General features: G+C 53.8%; 8 protein-coding genes across 8 annotated transcripts; 4 read left to right on the forward strand and 4 right to left on the reverse strand.

Moving 5' to 3' along the window:
* Positions 1-284: 284 nt before the first annotated feature.
* Positions 285-2,476, reverse strand: J4E84_009651 (uncharacterized protein; the record flags this gene model as incomplete). The annotated part of the gene is made up of 5 exons (XM_049392213.1): positions 285-1,070; positions 1,130-1,361; positions 1,417-1,714; positions 1,769-1,973; positions 2,030-2,476. 5 exons carry the CDS (start codon positions 2,474-2,476, stop codon positions 285-287), a joined length of 1,968 nt encoding a protein of 655 aa, XP_049239975.1.
* A 916-nt stretch (positions 2,477-3,392) lies between these two features.
* J4E84_009652 (uncharacterized protein) lies at positions 3,393-4,470 on the reverse strand (the record flags this gene model as incomplete). Its single annotated transcript, XM_049392214.1, has 2 exons — positions 3,393-4,293; positions 4,346-4,470. The coding sequence occupies 2 exons, from the start codon at positions 4,468-4,470 to the stop codon at positions 3,393-3,395; spliced, it is 1,026 nt and encodes a 341-aa protein (XP_049239976.1).
* A 593-nt stretch (positions 4,471-5,063) lies between these two features.
* On the forward strand, positions 5,064-5,582 carry J4E84_009653 (uncharacterized protein; the record flags this gene model as incomplete). Its single annotated transcript, XM_049392215.1, has 1 exon — positions 5,064-5,582. The coding sequence occupies one exon, from the start codon at positions 5,064-5,066 to the stop codon at positions 5,580-5,582; it is 519 nt and encodes a 172-aa protein (XP_049239977.1).
* A 1,974-nt stretch (positions 5,583-7,556) lies between these two features.
* J4E84_009654 (uncharacterized protein) lies at positions 7,557-9,099 on the forward strand (the record flags this gene model as incomplete). The annotated part of the gene is made up of 2 exons (XM_049392216.1): positions 7,557-8,780; positions 8,866-9,099. The coding sequence occupies 2 exons, from the start codon at positions 7,557-7,559 to the stop codon at positions 9,097-9,099; spliced, it is 1,458 nt and encodes a 485-aa protein (XP_049239978.1).
* A 524-nt stretch (positions 9,100-9,623) lies between these two features.
* On the reverse strand, positions 9,624-11,346 carry J4E84_009655 (uncharacterized protein; the record flags this gene model as incomplete). Its single annotated transcript, XM_049392217.1, has 4 exons — positions 9,624-10,968; positions 11,017-11,091; positions 11,141-11,170; positions 11,216-11,346. 4 exons carry the CDS (start codon positions 11,344-11,346, stop codon positions 9,624-9,626), a joined length of 1,581 nt encoding a protein of 526 aa, XP_049239979.1.
* Positions 11,347-11,826: 480 nt separating this feature from the next.
* On the forward strand, positions 11,827-15,031 carry J4E84_009656 (uncharacterized protein; the record flags this gene model as incomplete). Its single annotated transcript, XM_049392218.1, has 7 exons — positions 11,827-12,057; positions 12,111-12,278; positions 12,344-13,028; positions 13,078-13,637; positions 13,685-14,187; positions 14,235-14,314; positions 14,367-15,031. 7 exons carry the CDS (start codon positions 11,827-11,829, stop codon positions 15,029-15,031), a joined length of 2,892 nt encoding a protein of 963 aa, XP_049239980.1.
* Positions 15,032-15,166: 135 nt separating this feature from the next.
* Positions 15,167-15,997, reverse strand: J4E84_009657 (uncharacterized protein; the record flags this gene model as incomplete). Its single annotated transcript, XM_049392219.1, has 1 exon — positions 15,167-15,997. The coding sequence occupies one exon, from the start codon at positions 15,995-15,997 to the stop codon at positions 15,167-15,169; it is 831 nt and encodes a 276-aa protein (XP_049239981.1).
* Positions 15,998-16,272: 275 nt separating this feature from the next.
* Positions 16,273-17,715, forward strand: J4E84_009658 (uncharacterized protein; the record flags this gene model as incomplete). The annotated part of the gene is made up of 2 exons (XM_049392220.1): positions 16,273-17,478; positions 17,554-17,715. 2 exons carry the CDS (start codon positions 16,273-16,275, stop codon positions 17,713-17,715), a joined length of 1,368 nt encoding a protein of 455 aa, XP_049239982.1.
* Between the last annotated feature and the right edge of the window lie 317 nt (positions 17,716-18,032).

An 18,032-nucleotide genomic window follows, 5' to 3' on the forward strand; every position in this document is an offset into this window, starting at 1 on the left:
GCTAGTGAATTAATACAGGCAGACCCAAATCACGCATATGTCCTAATGCATTAACAAGTGCAAGCTCAGGAATTCCAATGATGAAAACGCTTACGTAGTCAAAGCAAACAAGGATATCTCATTCTTCTTATTGATACTATCATCAACACGGGTATAACGAAGTCGCGGATAAGCGCAAAAGCAAACTCATCAAAACTCAACTCAAAACCACACTACCGCACGACGACGGCAATGCGCAAAGGCAAGGCACGCGACACCTTGCCAGGCTCATATTAAGATACCACTCACGTCCTCATCACCTCATCCTTCTCCACAATCTTCTTATCCTCTACACCAGCAGCACCACCCCCACCACCAAGCGGCTCATCAACATAATCCGCATGCCCACCCTGCTCATGAAGTTCAAACAGCGGTTCCATGGGCGCGACATCCTGACGCAAGACACGCTTCTTGAGGTACCACGGCAACTTCTTCGTGTAGTAAGCCGCGAACTGGCGATTACCAACATCGAAAACAGTATCCAATTCCTCCAGCGTGAGCGCCTTAGTCTCAGGCAAGAGGAAGTAAGCGTAGAAGAAGCCGAAGAAGTTCCAAGCTGCATACCAACAGAACGCACCCGTTGGTGTGAAAGCGGCCTCAAGAGCCGGCCACGTAAGGGAGAGGATAAAGTTGAAGCCCCAGCAGGTAGCTGTAGCGAAGGACATGCCGACGTCGCGGAGGTGGAGTGGAAATGCTTCTGCGGAGTATGTAAAGGGCACGGGGCCTTCACCGGGGGAGTAGACGGCCATGAAGACGTAGATTGCGGCGGCGATGGATCCAAGACGTTGCTGGGATGGCGTGCCATCGGGGTTCTCGGGTAGGTAGAAGGATAATCCGCACCAGAGAAGACACAGACCCATAAGAGGGAAGGTCGTAAGCAAAAGGTTCCTGCGGCCGAATGTATCGATGGTGTAGATTGCTGGGATCGCGAAGAGGAAGTTCGTTACGCCCGTGCCCATGGATACGAGCAAGGCGTTCGTCTCGGAAAAACCGGCTGATTCGAAGATGGATGTACTGTAGTATGCGATGACCTGGGACTACTGTTAGCGACTGAGATGGCAAGTGGGACCGAGGGATCTGAGGTGCGTACGTTGACTCCACAGAATTGCTGCATGAACATGACGAAGAAGGCGCTCTGTGCGGCGCGACGGTTGCGGCGGACGATGAAGAACTCTTTGAACGGGTTTCGGCCCTCGCGTTCCGCGTTTTCAATCTCAAGGAGCTTATACGCGTAGTACATATCGCGTGCAGCTTGGATCTTGTGCGCGCGTAGTCGACAAAGTGAGTTGAACGCCTTGTCGTATTTGCCTTTCTCCATGTACCTTTGGTTCGAATTAGCTTGGGACAACGCCATTAAGCTGTGGGTTGAAGACTTACCAGCGCGGCGATTCTGGGCAAAAGTATACTTGGACGCAGACAATCATCGGGGGAATACTGGTGGAGGCCAGCATCCACCTCCATGGCGAGTTCGGGCCGCCAATAATTGTAACATCCTGGAATGCGACGGAGACGATGAAACCCAGCATAATTCCGAAAGCGGTCCACATTTGCCACATCATGGTGAGGGCTCCACGGATGGTCTTTGGCGCAGATTCGGCAGCGTAGACAGGCGTAGTCGAGGACTTTGCGCCGACAGCAAATCCGAGCATGAAGCGCGCGACAAGAAGGTTTGGCCCTATCGTAATCGTCAGCTCTCAGTTCATACGTCTATTGGCGAGTCTTTACTCACAGCTTTCAGCGGCCGCCATCCAGATACCGGTGATGAAAGAGATGATGCAAGAGATGAAGATGGTTCCACGGCGGCCAAAGAACTTGTTCAGAGGTGCGTTGGACCAGCATCCAATGAGACAAGAGCAAAGGTAAGGAGCCCCGTTAAGCAGACCTCGAAGCCACACCTGGTCTTCTGTGATTCCGAATTCTCTGAAGTAGAATCCCTGGACAAGATGTTAGTGGCGGGACGTGATGAGATGGGAACGGTAAAGCAACTGACCTGAGCACCGTTGACTGCCGTCTGGTCCATTCCTTGCACAATGGCAGATCCAGCGCAGAGCACAACCAAGAAATACAGCATTTTAGGTTGAGACCACCGATGGGTAACCTCGTGTCGCAGCCAGTCTTTCTCTTCCGTGGAAAGTTGATTGACGTATTCAAAACCATCGTCTCGTTGGCCTACACGAGCAATGAGGGCGCCCTTGCGGAACTCGTCCTGGTACTCCTGTAGGCCCTTCTCAACACACCATGCGTCGACATCGGCTAGGACATGTTCTTCGCTATAACCGGCTAAGGGGTTCCTGAGCTTTGCGGCGACCGAAGCCTTTCGCTGTGGAGCAGCGCCGGCATGTTCATGATGCTGTCCGGCACCAAAGTCGGACTTGTCACTACCCGATGATGAGAAGTTGGGCTCGGTAGCCTCGATGTCTGGCTTTCGACGAGACATGGTGACGACTGATCTCAAGTATCGCGTCTAGATGGGATCTCCTGGGGGAGTGGAGATGCTGATCGCAAAGTGGAGGAGTAGAAAGACACACGACCAGATGCCTGGGAACCATGACAGGTCCTGTTATATAGGGTATCCGGGGCACAGTTCACACCCACATTTTCTCCATCAAAGAGCGGGTCAAATCCTGCACCAGGGTGACAATCCCCATGTTTTCTCCACACCATCCTTCTCCGTTGCACTGGTTGGCGTATGTAACTATACATCGAGATCAGACACGGGGCGGCCGCGCCCAGACATGGAGTTGTATGTTTACCCAAGATTATCCAAGAAGACATGTCTGGGACGATGTCATTGTGGGCACACGCGCTTGTTGGTTTCTCGGCGGAAGCTAAATCTATACTTGGCAGTGGTGCGCGGCAGGGCGTTCTGGGTAGCCAAGAGAGCACGTGAAGTCTCGTCGTAGCTCGCCTGAACACTGTTGAGCATTCCGACCAATTGGGAATTCGTCGGTAAACTTTGGGGAAACAACGTTGTGGTGAACGATTACGACGCCACATGACGAGCTTGGCGTCAAGCGGAATCCGCACTTGGCGCAGACCATCTTTACCAGAAATGGCATCCCGTCTTATCGACTATCGGCACCCAGTTCCGGCCTCGACTCAAGGCTGTCAGCGCTTTGCATGTTCAGAAATAGTGAGCATGAGAAAGCAGCGTGGAAAAAGTTTCGGTGGGTGATGGAAAGGATACTATTCATTGCTGGCTCGTAGGAAAATGCGGTTGTTACACTTGAAACCTGAAAGCCTGGAAAGTGAACAAGAGGTGGTCTTGGATGGACGTGGACGAGCCGTGCGAACCGCTGAAAAGCCTGCAGAGCTTGAGCTTAGTAGAACACTTCTTTCGATAGTATGAGGCTTCAGTCCACTTGGGCGTGGGTCCACGCGCCGCGCAGCAACAGATTATCCATTTCCTTGGAAACCGTCTCGTTCGAGGCCTTGAGCTTCAAATAGTGCTGGCTGGTCCTGCGTTCGTCCTCCACCCAGACATTAGTGCCATTCGGGAACAGAAAGTTGTACCCATTTTCGTTTCCATATTCAAACCAACTGCCCAGGCCCCTGCCTGCATACACCATGGTCAAAAAGTCCCATGAGTATTCGGAGTGATTGTAAGATCCCCAGTACTCCCAAGCCGATTTAACTGGGTCGTTCGGGGGTCCGCACACAGTAAACCGTGCGCCCGACAAGACTTCGACGCCCACCTCTGCGCCAAGGAAGGTCATCGGAACACAATCGGGCCATGTGTTGATGACGTGTGGTGCGTTCTGAATCGCGAAATTGTACTCCGCATCGATGGCTGGCTCTTGCGAGTAACCCCCACCCATAACGACCAGTTCCTTGACCTTTGTCTTGACAAGCTCATATCCATTCAACACGGAGTATTCATCACTGGTCGTATTGAGGAGACCAGACAACGATCCCATGAAACCAATCGACACGACAGTCACACTATTGTTCTTCGCTTCTGCCAGCGTCTTGCGATAGAGCTCTACCGGATCCCAAGTCTTGTTAACTTGCCCATTAGGCACCGAGCCGCCGGACCATCCAGCAGCGACCTTGCTTGCATATTCTCCTCCGAATGGTTCAGGCGATGTGATGTTCGTGTAGGGTCTCGGCAGCCCAATCGGGACGGAAGAGTAGCCGTAGTGGTTCACGATTGCCGACGCAGCGAAGGCAGAGTACGTCGAATTGACGTTGATGTTTACCGCGAGGAGGTTTGTATTCGGTAAAGTGCACGCGAGGAGTAGGGCTGCGGTATCACTGTAGCACTGTCAGCTATGCGTTCAGATTTTACGTGGTACAGGACACTTACTCAATAGCTTCAAAAAGATCAGCATCCACAAACAAGTTCTTCGTCTCTGGTGTTACACTCGACGCGACTGAGATCGCAAACGACAGGACTGCCAGCCAACAGGGCAGCGCAAATCGTGGAAACATGCCGTCGCAGACTCAAGGCGATGGAATACAGAAAAAGAGCCGGAGAATACACAAAGGCTAGCAAGAGACGTAGGGTTGCGAATGTGGCGGGATCCACGGTGTACAAGGAGGAAATACTTAACCTTTTAGTCTACTTGAGTACTGCAGTGCGACGCCCCGCCATCGGATCTCCACAGTGAACGACTTCGGCGATTAACGGCGGCTTCCAATTCTTCATTGTACAGTAGTGCGCAGATCAGATCGAATGAAATGCCGCGATCGTGGTGTACAACATACGGCGTGCGATAAGGGCGCGTGTAAGGGTTTGTCGCGTTTGGGCATTTCGGTGTCGTCCTGGACGCGCAATTAAGGGAACCTGGGATGTCCTTTCCTCGTTCTCTGCATTGCGCTCTTGCTGTGGTACTGTGATGCCGTGGAGCTAATGTGGTGGTCGAGTTCAGATGACGTGACGAGATCTGTGACGATCGTATCCGCCAGCTCGGAAGCTCCGAAGGCATCAGTAATAAGCATCAGCATTCGCCGGTTCCTTCGACAAAGGACACTTTGCAGGCCATACTCCAATTGTGCGACACAACTGCAAGAAAGCTACAGATATGCACAAACTCGCAATCTACTTGGCCGCATCGCTGCTAGGGTTGACTGCCGCTTATCGCGAATGTACCGACGCGAAAGACGTCATCGCCAAGCTCCACCTCGAGCCAAACCTAGAGAAGGGCTACTTTCGACAAACCTTTCAAGATACCGGTACCATCGGCAACCGCTCATACTCAACCGCCATCTACTACCTGCTCGAAGGCCAATCTGGTCCATCTTACTGGCATCGCGTTACCGATGCTGTCGAGATATGGCACTTTTACGCTGGCGCCCCTCTGAAGCTTGAGCTATCGTGGAACAACGGCACTGCGACTCAAAAGCAGATTCTAGGTAGCGACATCTTCAGGGACCAGGCTCCGCAAGTCATCATCGCAGAAAACCAGTGGCAGCGGGCGACCAGTTTAGGCAACTGGACGCTGGTAGGCACGACGGTCGCACCTGGCTTTTCGTTCGATGGTTACGAGTTGCCGGGACCAGAGTTCACGCCAGACGACGGCCATGGATCCCACAGTCTGTAGCGAAGCAGGGACACAGATACACCCTCGAACCTACAGAGGTTTCATGACCCCTAAGCTTGCCACATTATCGACGCAAGACTACCGGTGATGCCGGAGTCCGCTAGGCTCACCGACTTATTCACCACGACTCAGTTCGACAATCGCTCGCAAGCCCAACCTCCGTAGACATTCGCAAGAAAACATCAAAACCAGTGTGAGAACGTGCATGACTGCGCACGTGGCACTTAGCTTTGAAGCCCTTTCTGGTTCGCTCCGTGTGCAACATTAATAACGTCGGACCCGAATTCCCCAGTACAACTACATTACGGCTAGTATGCTTTACGAAAACAAGAGAAGGTGTAAATGTTTCGGTTATTACTTCGTCAAGAGACAGCGGGCTGATCGGAACGCGCAGAATGTCCGTTAGATTGCCCGCTGCCGGACTTCGCTTTCTGGCGGCATCCAGACCTTGCATCACGCGACAAAATTTCCGAACACACCACTCCAGGCCCTTGCTATGTTCATGGAAGAGGAGGCTTATTCTCAAGTCTTCAGATGCATCAGCTGTGGCGCGCCTACTCACGGTCTATCTCCGATTAAGCCATGCGAGCGAGAAAGACATCGGACATAGGCACGCTGATACACCGAAACCCACCTCAATAGTATCAGATGATAGTATACAGACCACTGGTATTTCCTCGTGATGATGCAGTCTTCCCCTTACGTTCCGGTGGCACCCCCGAGGGTCGGCCGCTTTGCTCTGCTCGCGAACGCAGTCATTCTTGCTACCGATCAATCTACCATAACTCACAGACTTGATGCTACGCCCATTGGAATGTTCGTGGCGTCAGAAGCTGCTACCTGTCACCGCAACACTACCTTCTGGTATCTCTAGTCGTATGTACGATTTAAACAACATGCTTCCTAGCATGAGCGTTCACAACTCGTCATTTCCGCGCCACTTCAGCTCTTTGCAAAGCTCCTACTACAATGCGATGGTGGCTCACGGCTGAGTAAGCTATAAAGTACGGACAAGAGCAGCGGATTGGCTGCGGACTTTCCGCAAGCCACGACGTGTGATCTAAGCGTAACTCCTCGAAATCCTCTGCTGTCCAGTTGACAGTTCGAGCACTGGGTTGCCGCATCCTTCCCGCCGCCTGATGCAGATACGGTGTGCCCTAGTCAGGAGTGAGCGATCAATACCCATGCTGACTGTGTTCGTGTATGACTACGAGGTCATCCATCTCCATCACCGTTTGCCCACATTCACATTCGAGCGAGGCGTTCCAAACAATACGACATCCGAATGTCAAATCTCCGTTCTTCGCAGCTCAAAATCATACTATCAATATTCTCATTCGTGGACATGGCGAAAGGGTGGGTCCGTATTCCGCTGTGGCGTTTGCTGGAGCAGTCGAATGAGCAGAAGGGCTATTGATCATCTGTGCTGGAGCATGATGGCCATCTATCATGGAATCAGATATAAGAGCTCAAACGCTCTGCTCCATTGCTCTACAGCAGCATCTTCGGCAGCGTTCTCGCTTCGCACTGTTGTCTTCTTTTCTGTCAATCTTTATCACTCAACACTCGTTACTTCCATCGTATTAAGCTGAGATGAAGTCTTTTGCCATCCTCGGGACGGCTCTCTTGGGCCTTCTCGTTCCAGTAACTACCGCGATAGCGATTCCGTCTGAGACCACTGAGCTCGCGCCTTTTACGCCAAAACGAGATGGCCTCGAGGAACGTCAGTCATCGGCGTGTGTCAATGGTCCCACTACGAGGAATTGCTGGACCAGTGGATTCAACTCTTCTACGGACATGTACACCTCATGGCCTAATACCGGTGTGGTTCGCTCCTACAATCTACGCATCGAGAATACAACTTGCAACCCTGACGGTGCTGGGTCAAGGGTTTGCATGTTGATCAATGGAAGAACTCCGGGTCCCACCATCGTTGCCAACTGGGGTGACACCATCAGAATCACTGTTCGCAACATGCTTCAATCCAATGGCACTTCCATCCACTGGCACGGCTTCCGCATGCTCAACAAGAACATCCAGGATGGTGTCAACGGGGTCACCGAATGTGCGGTAGCACCAGGCGACCTCAAGACGTACGAGTTCCAGGCAACCGAATACGGCACGACATGGTACCACTCGCATTTCTCGCATCAGTACGGAGATGGAGTTGTCGGAACATTCATTGTCAACGGTCCTGCTACCGCAAACTATGACGAGGACCTTGGAGTTATGCCAATCACAGACTGGTTTTACAAGACCGCCTTCCAAGCAGCCTCCATAGCATTCCAGAATGGGCAAGCTGGATTGGGTCCCCCTGTGCCCGACAACATCCTGATCAACGGCACTTCTAAGAACGCAGCCGGAGGTGGTGCTTATAACCGAGTCACGATGCAAGCGGGCAAGCGCTATCGTCTGCGCCTTGTGAACACCGCAGTCGACACCAGCATGACTGTGAACCTCGACGGCCATCCCTTCCAAGTCATTGCAAACGACTTCGTCCCCGTCGTCCCATACAACACCACCCACCTCCAACTTGGTATCGGCCAACGCTACGACGTCATCATCACTGCCAACCAGACAGCTGGAAACTACTGGTTCCGTGCTGACGCGAACGGCCTTTGCCAGTCACGCTCCATTCTTCCAGGACGCGCCATCTTCACGTACCAAGGCCAGACAGTGGCCGATCCCACCACAACTGCCCCAGCCAACCCCTTCACGATCTGCGCTGATCCGATCACCACCCCAAAAGTCGCAAAGAACGTGCCCAGCACCACATTCGCCGCCCAAGCCAAGAACCTCCCCGTCGCGTTCGGCCCAGTAGCAGCAAACGGCAACACCGTCCTCTGGACCATCAACGGCACGTCCATCATCATCGACCCCGGAAAGCCGACCGTTCAATACGTCGCAGAGAACAACAACAGCATCCCGCAGTCTTACAACGTTGTGCAGGTACCATCGACCTCAGCATCCACTTGGACCTACTGGGTCATACAACAAGCTGTAGGCGCACCGCCCATCGCCCACCCCATCCATCTCCACGGCCACGACAGCTATGTCCTCGGCGGAGGTGACGGTCAATTCAGCATGGCAACGCATTTCAGCTCGCTTCGCTTCACCAACCCACCCCGTCGCGACGTTGTTCAGCTCAGGGGTAGCGGGTGGCTCGTTCTCGCATACCCGACTGATAACCCTGGTGCTGTAAGTAGACACTCTTATCTCTATCATCCCAACCATCCCTCAACATCGTTTCTGAAATAACGAAATACTAACTCCTTCTCCCCAGTGGCTCATGCACTGCCACATCGCCTTCCACGTCGGCATGGGCCTCGGCATCCAGTTCCTGGAGCGCAAATCCGAAATCAATCTTCCGGCTGCTGGCTCTGAGTGGAAGCAGAATTGCGCTAATTGGGCTGCTTATAAGGCTGGTACGACGGATGTTTGGCCTCAGGATGATTCTGGGCTTAAGAAGCGTTGGCCTCCTCTTGTTGAGGGGACATCGTCGTTTAGGATGGACTAGGCTGAGGATTGATGCGTTGACACTCGCGACGTTTTGCTGGTAGTGGCTCAGCGCTTTCTGCTTTTTTTGTTCGATTCTTACACTCCTTTGACAACACTTTGGGTTTATGCTTTCTTTCTTATCCATATCTTGTCATCGCTGCTTCTCAGCTTTTTGGAGGAGGTAGCATGTAAATATTTGGTGCGCTACTTCTTTCTTGCTTGTACATATTACAATGACATACCTTTCGCGAACATCCTCCAACTTGGTGCGCTGGTTGAAAAGGCCAGCAGAAACGACGCTTTGACCGGGTCCTTCCGTGCCATGTTCTTCGGGATCAGAGCGACGAAACAAAGTAGGGTGCGAAGCTCAAGACAGGCGGATATCTCATGTGCTCATTAATTGTTCAATAGGCGTTCATATTATTCAGCAATTCTTTAGTCGCTATATCTCATGGTATCTTGCAAATTACAATCTCCACCTCGAACCTCCCACACGTTCCCACGTCACATTCCATCACTCCTTTCACCCCACCCACTCCCATCTCACCCACCACCAGCAGAAGAAGCAACAGGCGTATTAAGCATCCCCGCACTGGCCTCATTCTCCAAACTAATCTTCATCTCCAACCAACTATAAAAACTCGCGCTCTTACAAAAACTCTCATACAACCCATCCCTTGCCCTATGTCTCTGCAGCGGGTTCGATCCGCGAAACTTGACACTCGTCCCATACTTGCTCACACTGCTCATCAGATCCGGGACATGGAAACTGGCATACCGGTTTGCGCCACCGGGCGTAACGACGTTGGAGGTAGCGAGATAACGGTTGATGGGCGCGATGAACTGGGCGGTGAGCTCCGCAAAGTGACGCCGGATTATGGGGCCTAGTTCGCGGGTTTGGTCGCCGAGCTTGAGGAGGGATTCGATTTGCGATACGACTGCAGGATCGGATTTGAGGAAGCGTTTCGAGGGCGTGTGGACTTCTATGCCGCCGCCGGGGAGGTCGAGGAGGGCGTTGCGGCTGGATTTGTGGTGGAGGGAGTGGTGACGGCGTGTTGGGACGGGGCCGTCGAAATTTTGCAGATACAAAATGTGTGGGCGCGCTTTGTGACTGGCTTCTGCGGCTGCGACGATGCGTTTTAGCAAGAAGGGATTGGTGACGCCGATGATGAAGGAGGTTGGGGTGCCGCCATCGATGCCGATGCTTTTGAAGTTTGCTTGCATGGTCATGTAAGGTTTCACTACGCCGGCATAGGGGACGGGGCAGATGAGGTCGACGAGGGAGGAGACGGCTTCGCTAGCCAATTGGGGTGACTTCGCGATGACGATGACGCTTTCGCAGAGGATGAGCTTCTCATACAAGACGTAGAGGTCTGTGATGCAGGGCATGTAGTGCATGATGTTGTCCCAGGAGCCGACGGGTTCATAGGCGTAGATGGAGAGGGGGATGTCGGAGATTAATGGCGTGGGCCCTGGGAGTCCTTGGAGAGGGAAGGCGCGATGTGGTGCGATGTCTAGGGTTAACATGCTGCCCATGAAGGGAAGGTCGTGGCGTCCCAGTGCTGGGGGCGCCCATGTGTTCATCTGTGAGAATGCAGCTTCTAGAGTCGTCGGGTCGCTGAGGGGTCCGGACTCTGTCATCTTCTGTAAGATGCGATGATGGAAGGAAGTGAAGTTGTGGTGGGAGATCATGACCAGTGTTCTTTGATTGAAGCTCCTCTTCATGGTATCGTCGAACTCTTGGCGGAAGATACATGATCCGTAGAAGGTATCTGCGCTACCATGAGGGGCATTTGGCGAAGTCAGTTTGATGTCAGGCGAGTTGTTGGTGATGGCGAAGTCGTAACAGAGGTCTTCCGCGGTCTCTGTGTTCTGTTGTTCGGGGAAACTAGATGCGACTTAGATTGCACCACTCGGAACTGGCGGACTAAGGTACCTGTTGAAGCATATAGCACTCAGGTCGGCCGTCGTAAAGGGCACATCTGGGGGGTATAGAATCTCGATTTCTGGGCTACAAACTCAACACATTAATCGAAATACATGGAGTCCGGACGACCTACCCGATATCAACATTGAAATTACAGACTATGCTGCTGATGTAAGTACTCGTCACTCGGGAGACAAACAAGACTTACAAAGCCACGGCCCAGTGCTTGAACCCGCCTGTCGCGATGGGCGAGACCTTGGGCTCCCTCAGTTTCTCCATGTCATCCTCTCGCCGCGAGCGACGGTGGGGGTTCAGGAATTTATTCTTGAACTTTTCCATCTCGACGCTGGTCGCACCTGACAGGGGCAGGTGAACCCAGGGTGATGTGAGGCGGCGACGACGGCAAAGGGTGTTGGTCAGAGCGAGCGAGTGACTTGGGAAGACTAAGCGCCTAGCGGCAAGGGGAGCTGCCAATCGCCATGACGCTGAGGGTCGTGAGAATGGGCAGAGGGCAGTCGGCGAGACATGCCTTGGGCATCTGCTCGGGGTTGCTTTTGGAAATGTCTCGTTTATCGGCGGGTGCTAGCGACAAGGATAGGCGGTTGTGTAGGAAGGCACGATGACGTGTGTGCCTTCCGTTAAAAGCGCAGATCCCTGTCGTGACCCCGTCGGCTCGAGCATCGTGGGAAACACCGTGAAGGGCTGCACGTTCCTCCTCGCTCTGCTTCACGACGCTCCCAGTACCCCGCACGCCGTTAGTTGAAGATGCGATAGGCCGGCGGCAGCACCATGTAGACTTGTCCAGCCCGCGACCTCACCATGGACGTCAATATCACTAAAGCCCTCAACGACAAGCTCTACGACAAGCGCAAGAGCGGCGCGCTCGAGCTCGAAGGCCTCATCCGCGACGCCCTCGCCGCCCAGGACCACGACAGGATAGCCCGCATCGTGCGCCAGCTGTGCCAGGAGTACGCCTATGCCGTCCACCAGCCCCACGCCCGCAACGGCGGCCTGATAGGGCTGGCTGCCGCCTCGATAGCCCTGGGCCCGGTGCGTAGACATATCTGATACACAGCTTGATGTACCTACTGACATCTCCCCAGGAAGTCGCCCGCTATCTCGAAGAAATCGTCCCCCCCGTCCTCGCGTGCTTCAGCGACCAAGATGCCCGCGTCAGGTACTATGCGTGCGAGAGCATGTACAACATCGCAAAGGTCGCCAAGGGCGAGATACTCGTCTACTTTAACCAGGTCTTCGATGCCCTGTGCAAGGTGAGAAGACCCACAATGCCTCCTGCACCTCGTGAGACAAGGCTAACACGGCCCGGACCGTCCAGATGGCGGCAGATTCGGAGCTCTCAGTCAAGAACGGCGCAGAACTGCTCGATCGCCTGATCAAGGACATCGTCTCCGAGTCGGCTGCCAGCTACGTATCCGTCCTACACGACACGCCCGACCAAGAAGACCCCGAAGACGAGCCCCACCCATTCGCTTTCAACCTCGAACGCTTCCTGCCCCTCCTCGAAGAACGCATCTATGTTCTTAACCCGTTCACACGTTCCTTCCTGGTGGCATGGATCACGCTGCTCGACTCCATACCCGATCTCGAGCTCATCGCCCACCTCCCGCGGTTCCTCGGCGGTCTCTTCAGATTCCTGAGCGACACCAACCAAGATGTATACACCATGACGCAGGCGGCATTGGACAGATTCTTAAGTGAGATTAAGAAGATCGCGCGCATCAAGAAGGGCATAGCAGAAAGCAAGAGGAGCAACAGCAAGGACGATCGCAGGAACTCTACGGGTAGTATCCATAGTGGTAGCGAAGCGACAGATAGTACCCCTCTCGAGCTGGACGATTCGATCAACGACAAGGGCGAGGCAAGCGGAGAGAGCGGCTCCATCTCTGGCGACAGCGGAAAGTCTGTCAACGGCGACGGAAACTGGATACCTGGCCAGGATGTGCACGTTGACCATCCCAAGATTCTTGAGATCCTAGTCGATTTCCTTGTGCCCCCATCAGGTATGTTTCGGGATAAATTGGGAAGAGGGACCAGAGCTAATTTGTGTAGGCACAGAAGAAGAGCAAACCGAGATACTGCTCACGGCACTCCGTTGGATAGACAACTTTTTCGACATTTGCCCAGAAGACATCATGCCGTTTGTCCCTAGTCTTCTGTCGCACGTCCTGCCGCGAATGTCGCACGACGTCGATACCGTTCGCAAAGCTGCAGTCAAGGTCAACGCCTCGTTGATGGACTACATACTGTCATTATCTGACGATAACCGCCCCCGCGATGGCGCTGCAGGTGGACAGATTCAGCTACCGCCTTCCCTATCTGAGCTAGGTAAAGAGCTCACCGGCACGCAGCGGCGCGATTCTAATCTATCTGGCCGATTGCTCAAGGCAGTCATCCGCGATCAAGCAAACAAGGCTGAATCGCCAGATGGCAAGGGTACACGATCGCCCACACCAGCAGAGGAGCGAGGCCCATCCCCGCGTCCAATACCAGAGCTGGACTACCAAGCGGCTGTCAGCGCTTTGACACTGCAGTTCTTGAATGAACACGAAGCCACTCGCGTTGCGGCCATAGCATGGCTGATAATGCTCCATAGAATGGCACCTGGCAGAGTGAGTGTGAACATGATGGCATTGAAGCAATTGCTAACAACCTCAAGATACTGACAGTGGACGACGGCACATTCCCTGCACTGCTAAAGACGCTTTCAGACCCTTCAGATGCGGTCGTTACGCGCGACTTGCTTCTTCTCTCACAGATCTCACTGCACAGCGATGATACCTACTTCACTTCATTCATGGTTAATCTCCTGAAGCTGTTCTGTACAGACCGCCGACTCCTCGAAACTCGTGGCAACCTCATCATCAGACAGCTCTGCATAACATTGAGTGCTGAGCGCATATACCGAACCATGGCCGATTGCCTTGCGAAGGACGAGGATGTCGAATTCGCCAGTATTATGGTCCAAAACCTCAACAACAATCTCATTACTGCACCAGAGCTTGCTGATCTACGAAGACGGCTCAGGAACCTCGACAACAAGGATGGCCAATCGTTCTTTGTCATTCTGTTCAAGGCGTGGTGCAACAACGCTGTCGCTACATTCTCGTTGTGTCTTCTTGCCCAAGCGTATGAGCAAGCATACCATCTGCTTCAAGTTTTGTATGTTCCTGAGCGTGGTATTGAACGGGCATTACTGACTACATTAGTGCGGACCTTGAGATGACCGTCAACATGCTCATCCAAATCGACAAGCTTGTCCAGCTACTCGAATCTCCTGTCTTCACCTGTAAGATCCTCTCCTCCTCAAACCGTGGCACCCTACTAACTGTAGTGACTAGACCTGCGCATGCAGCTCCTGGAACCAGAGCGATACCCGCACCTCTACAAGTGCATGTACGGTCTGCTCATGCTACTGCCTCAATCGTCGGCGTTTGCAGCGCTTAAAAACCGTCTCAACAGCGTCTCCGCGATTGGCTACCTGCATATTGCGCCGCAACGCAGCAGCTCGACGTATGTGCACCCTTCCTCCTCCTCCCCTACCCTAAACCACTTGCGGCAAAAAAGCTCAGAAGTTGGCTCGAACAGCAGTGCTAGCAGCGGCATTCCATCCTCTGCAGGATCCAATGTGTCGACGTTCGAACGTCCTGGCCGCTTGAAGCCCAGGGATGGTTTGGGTGGCCCCGAGGCTGGTGGAACCGTTAAGTGGTCAGAGCTGCTCGACAGGTTTAAGCAGACGCAGGAGAAGGCGAGACGCACTCAGCGGATGGCCAGCATGGGTGAAGAGGAAGAGATGCAGGAGAAGATGGGACCCAGGGCACCTACGCCAAGTGCACCTCCCAAGAGCGTTGCTGGGCTGAGACCCGGTAGTCCTGCGAACGCGATGCGACCCCCACCCCAACCTGCGCCACCGGGTCCAGTGCAGGGCCATAAGCCAAGGTCCAGTCTGAGCAACCTGGGGCGGTTTGCTGGGGGTGTAGCCGGACGAAGGAAGGACAAGAAGTAAAACTTGAGACTTATTTCTAGCTTGTAATTTGTGCTTTGGCGCGGGGGGACTTCAACCGCATTGCAGGCGTTGTTTGGGGAGCAGTAATGATGGGTATTCTTCCAAGCATGAACTGGCGTAATCTGAACCATATCTTCAACGATGCTTGCCCTTTCTGAACCTAACTCCATCCACGTCTTTCTCTTTCCACCCTGTCGTGTCACCCTCCTTGTCATCGTCCTCGCCCAACACCCATGTCTTGACTATCTCCTTGATCTCCGGTTTCTTCTTTTCTAGGCGTTTTGCTTCCCGTACTTTCCTCACGTAGCCGCTGTATACAGCTACCTCGGCAACTGCAATACCCAATGATCCTCCCATGCTCAGTCCTAGTCTACTGCCCACACTCCAGTGTCGCGCTGCTACCCATATGAACACCGCCACACAGACAACCGAGACCAAGATGTTTATAATCAAAATGATCTGCCGATGAACTTCCTCGTATGATAACTCGTCTTCCTCGCTAGTGGTTTGTGTTGCGCCTATGGAGAAAGGTTCTGGGGCGCGGGGGAAGCGCTGAGAGAAAGATTCGCGTGTTGGCGGCGGGTGTAGCATGCGTTCGTAGGAAAGGGCTTCTTGCTCGGCGCGGAGACGTCTCATTAGGGCGTGGTATTCGGGGGTTTGGGTGGGTTTGGGTGGAGGCGGTGGGATGTATATTGTTGTGTTGTGCAGGAGGGCGGCGAGGGTCGTTGGTGTGGGAGATGGGGTGTCTTCTGTGGTCTCTGAAGTGTCTTTGGTGTCTTTGTCGACATGCTTCTTCAGCAGCTTTGACAGGTCGATCAACTGGCTGTGGGAGATGGGATTCCCGACTTCTGGTTCCGCAAGCGAGGGCTCGTCGGCGTGCTGGAGTTTCTCGTAATCGTCGGCGGATAGGTCTTTGGCTTTTGCGACAGCCCGGACGATACCGGGAGTCATAGTAAGCAGGACCATGGCTCTGTGGAGTGTGTAGTGTAGACGGTAAGAAACAGCGTCACAGGCACGCGGCATAGACGACGCGACAGGGATGTGCGGCGACCGAGGGGAGCTAGCGTTCGGAACGTCATGGATATTTTGACTTCGACAAATCTAGCCGATAGCTGCGGGCGAACATATCACTAGCCCACTTCACCACCACCACCCACTCTGTGTGTTTCGAGACGCTGCTCCAACCCCTCAATTGCACCGTCTCTGCCCGTTTCAGACAAAGTTTCGAGGCCCAACCCCCCATGACGAGCCGCACACCCCGGCTCGCGACGTCCATCGCGCGACAGCAAACTTCGTCACTACCGCACATGTCAACATGTCCATACCGTAACGCCGCCGCCCTCGCCCGCTCAATACACACGCAGAAAAATGCGACACCAAGCCTCCACCACCCCTCGCGGCGGCGAAACCAGTCCTCCTGGGCCGCCGCCGCCCACGTAGCGCAAAACGTCATGTCGTCGCCGCCACCCGATGCGCCCATCAAGATGGACCCCTTCCAAACCGTCGCCCGCGAGATGAAGTTCCTCACCGGAAACATACGATCCCTCCTCGGATCCGGGCACCCGACCCTCGACACCGTCGCAAAGTACTATACCCAAAGCGAAGGAAAATACGTGCGCCCCATGCTCGTCCTGCTCATGAGCCGAGCCACAGCCCTCACACCGCGGAGTTCAAGACGAGACTTGGGAATCGGGAGCCAGAGCGCGGATATCTCGATTACGAATCCAAGGATCCTTGCAGACGAAAACCCGGATCAAAGTCCTATTAGCAGTATACGACATGACTCTGCGTATACGGCTGAAGACAGCGATATCCTCCCTTCCCAACGCCGGCTCGCGGAAATCACAGAGTTGATTCACACGGCCAGTCTACTCCACGACGATGTAATCGACCACTCCGTGTCCCGCCGCGCCGCACCCAGCGCAAACATTGAATTCGGCAATAAAATGGCCGTCCTGGCTGGCGATTTCCTGCTTGGCCGTGCCTCCGTCGCACTCGCCCGTCTACGCGACCCAGAAGTCACAGAACTCCTCGCCACCGTCATCGCAAACCTCGTCGAGGGCGAGTTCATGCAGCTCAAAAACACCGCCAGGGACGAGAAGAACCCCAGTTGGACAGAAGACACAGTGGCGTACTACCTACAAAAAACATACCTCAAATCCGCGTCCCTCATCTCGAAGAGCTGTCGCGCCGCCGCTATCCTGGGTGGCTCGAGTCCTGAGGTCGTGGAGGCGGCGTATCTGTATGGGAAGAATCTGGGTCTTGCATTCCAGCTTGTAGACGATATGCTGGATTACACGGTTAGCGAAGCGGAGCTCGGGAAGCCGGCGGGTGCGGATTTGGAATTGGGACTTGCGACTGCGCCGTTGTTGTTTGCGTGGAAGGAGGAGAGTAGTTTGGGGAAATTGGTGGGGAGGAAGTTTTCTAAGGAGGGGGATGTTCAGAGGGTGAGTCTTGAAGATGTCCATTGCCAGAGAATGTATGGGGACGAGTTTGAGTGTTATGCTAACGATATGACGCAGGCCCGCGAAATCGTCTCCCAAAGTTCTGGACTCGAACAAACCCGTGCTCTGGCACAGGATTACGTCGACAAAGCCATCGAGGCTATCTCCTTTTTCCCTGAGAGCGAAGCTAAGACCGGACTGGTGGACATGTGCACCAAGGTCATGAAGAGGAGGAAGTGAATGATACCATCATCGGACTCAAGCAAGAATATTCACTCAAAAGCAACCTTCGCGATTTAGATTTCAGAGCACCTGTACGAATACCATTTGCGGATGAATATACGGCATGGCGCTGCATTTCGCGATAAGAGGGCAACGCGTCCAGAACCTCACGTGCGATGGTTGTCATGTTTCATGTATCGGTGGGATTGGAGTGCTGCGCAACGATGCGGCAACTCACTTACACGCGTCCACTGGTTCACGATCTACACCTGACGGAGAGAAACTCTACTTCTGTATATATACATGTTTACGAAATACTAGAGCGACCCGGCCTT

Source organism: Alternaria hordeiaustralica, assembly GCF_023758085.1.
Source record: "Alternaria hordeiaustralica strain BMP 2776 chromosome Unknown scaffold_31, whole genome shotgun sequence".
Classification (NCBI taxonomy): domain Eukaryota; kingdom Fungi; phylum Ascomycota; class Dothideomycetes; order Pleosporales; family Pleosporaceae; genus Alternaria; species Alternaria hordeiaustralica.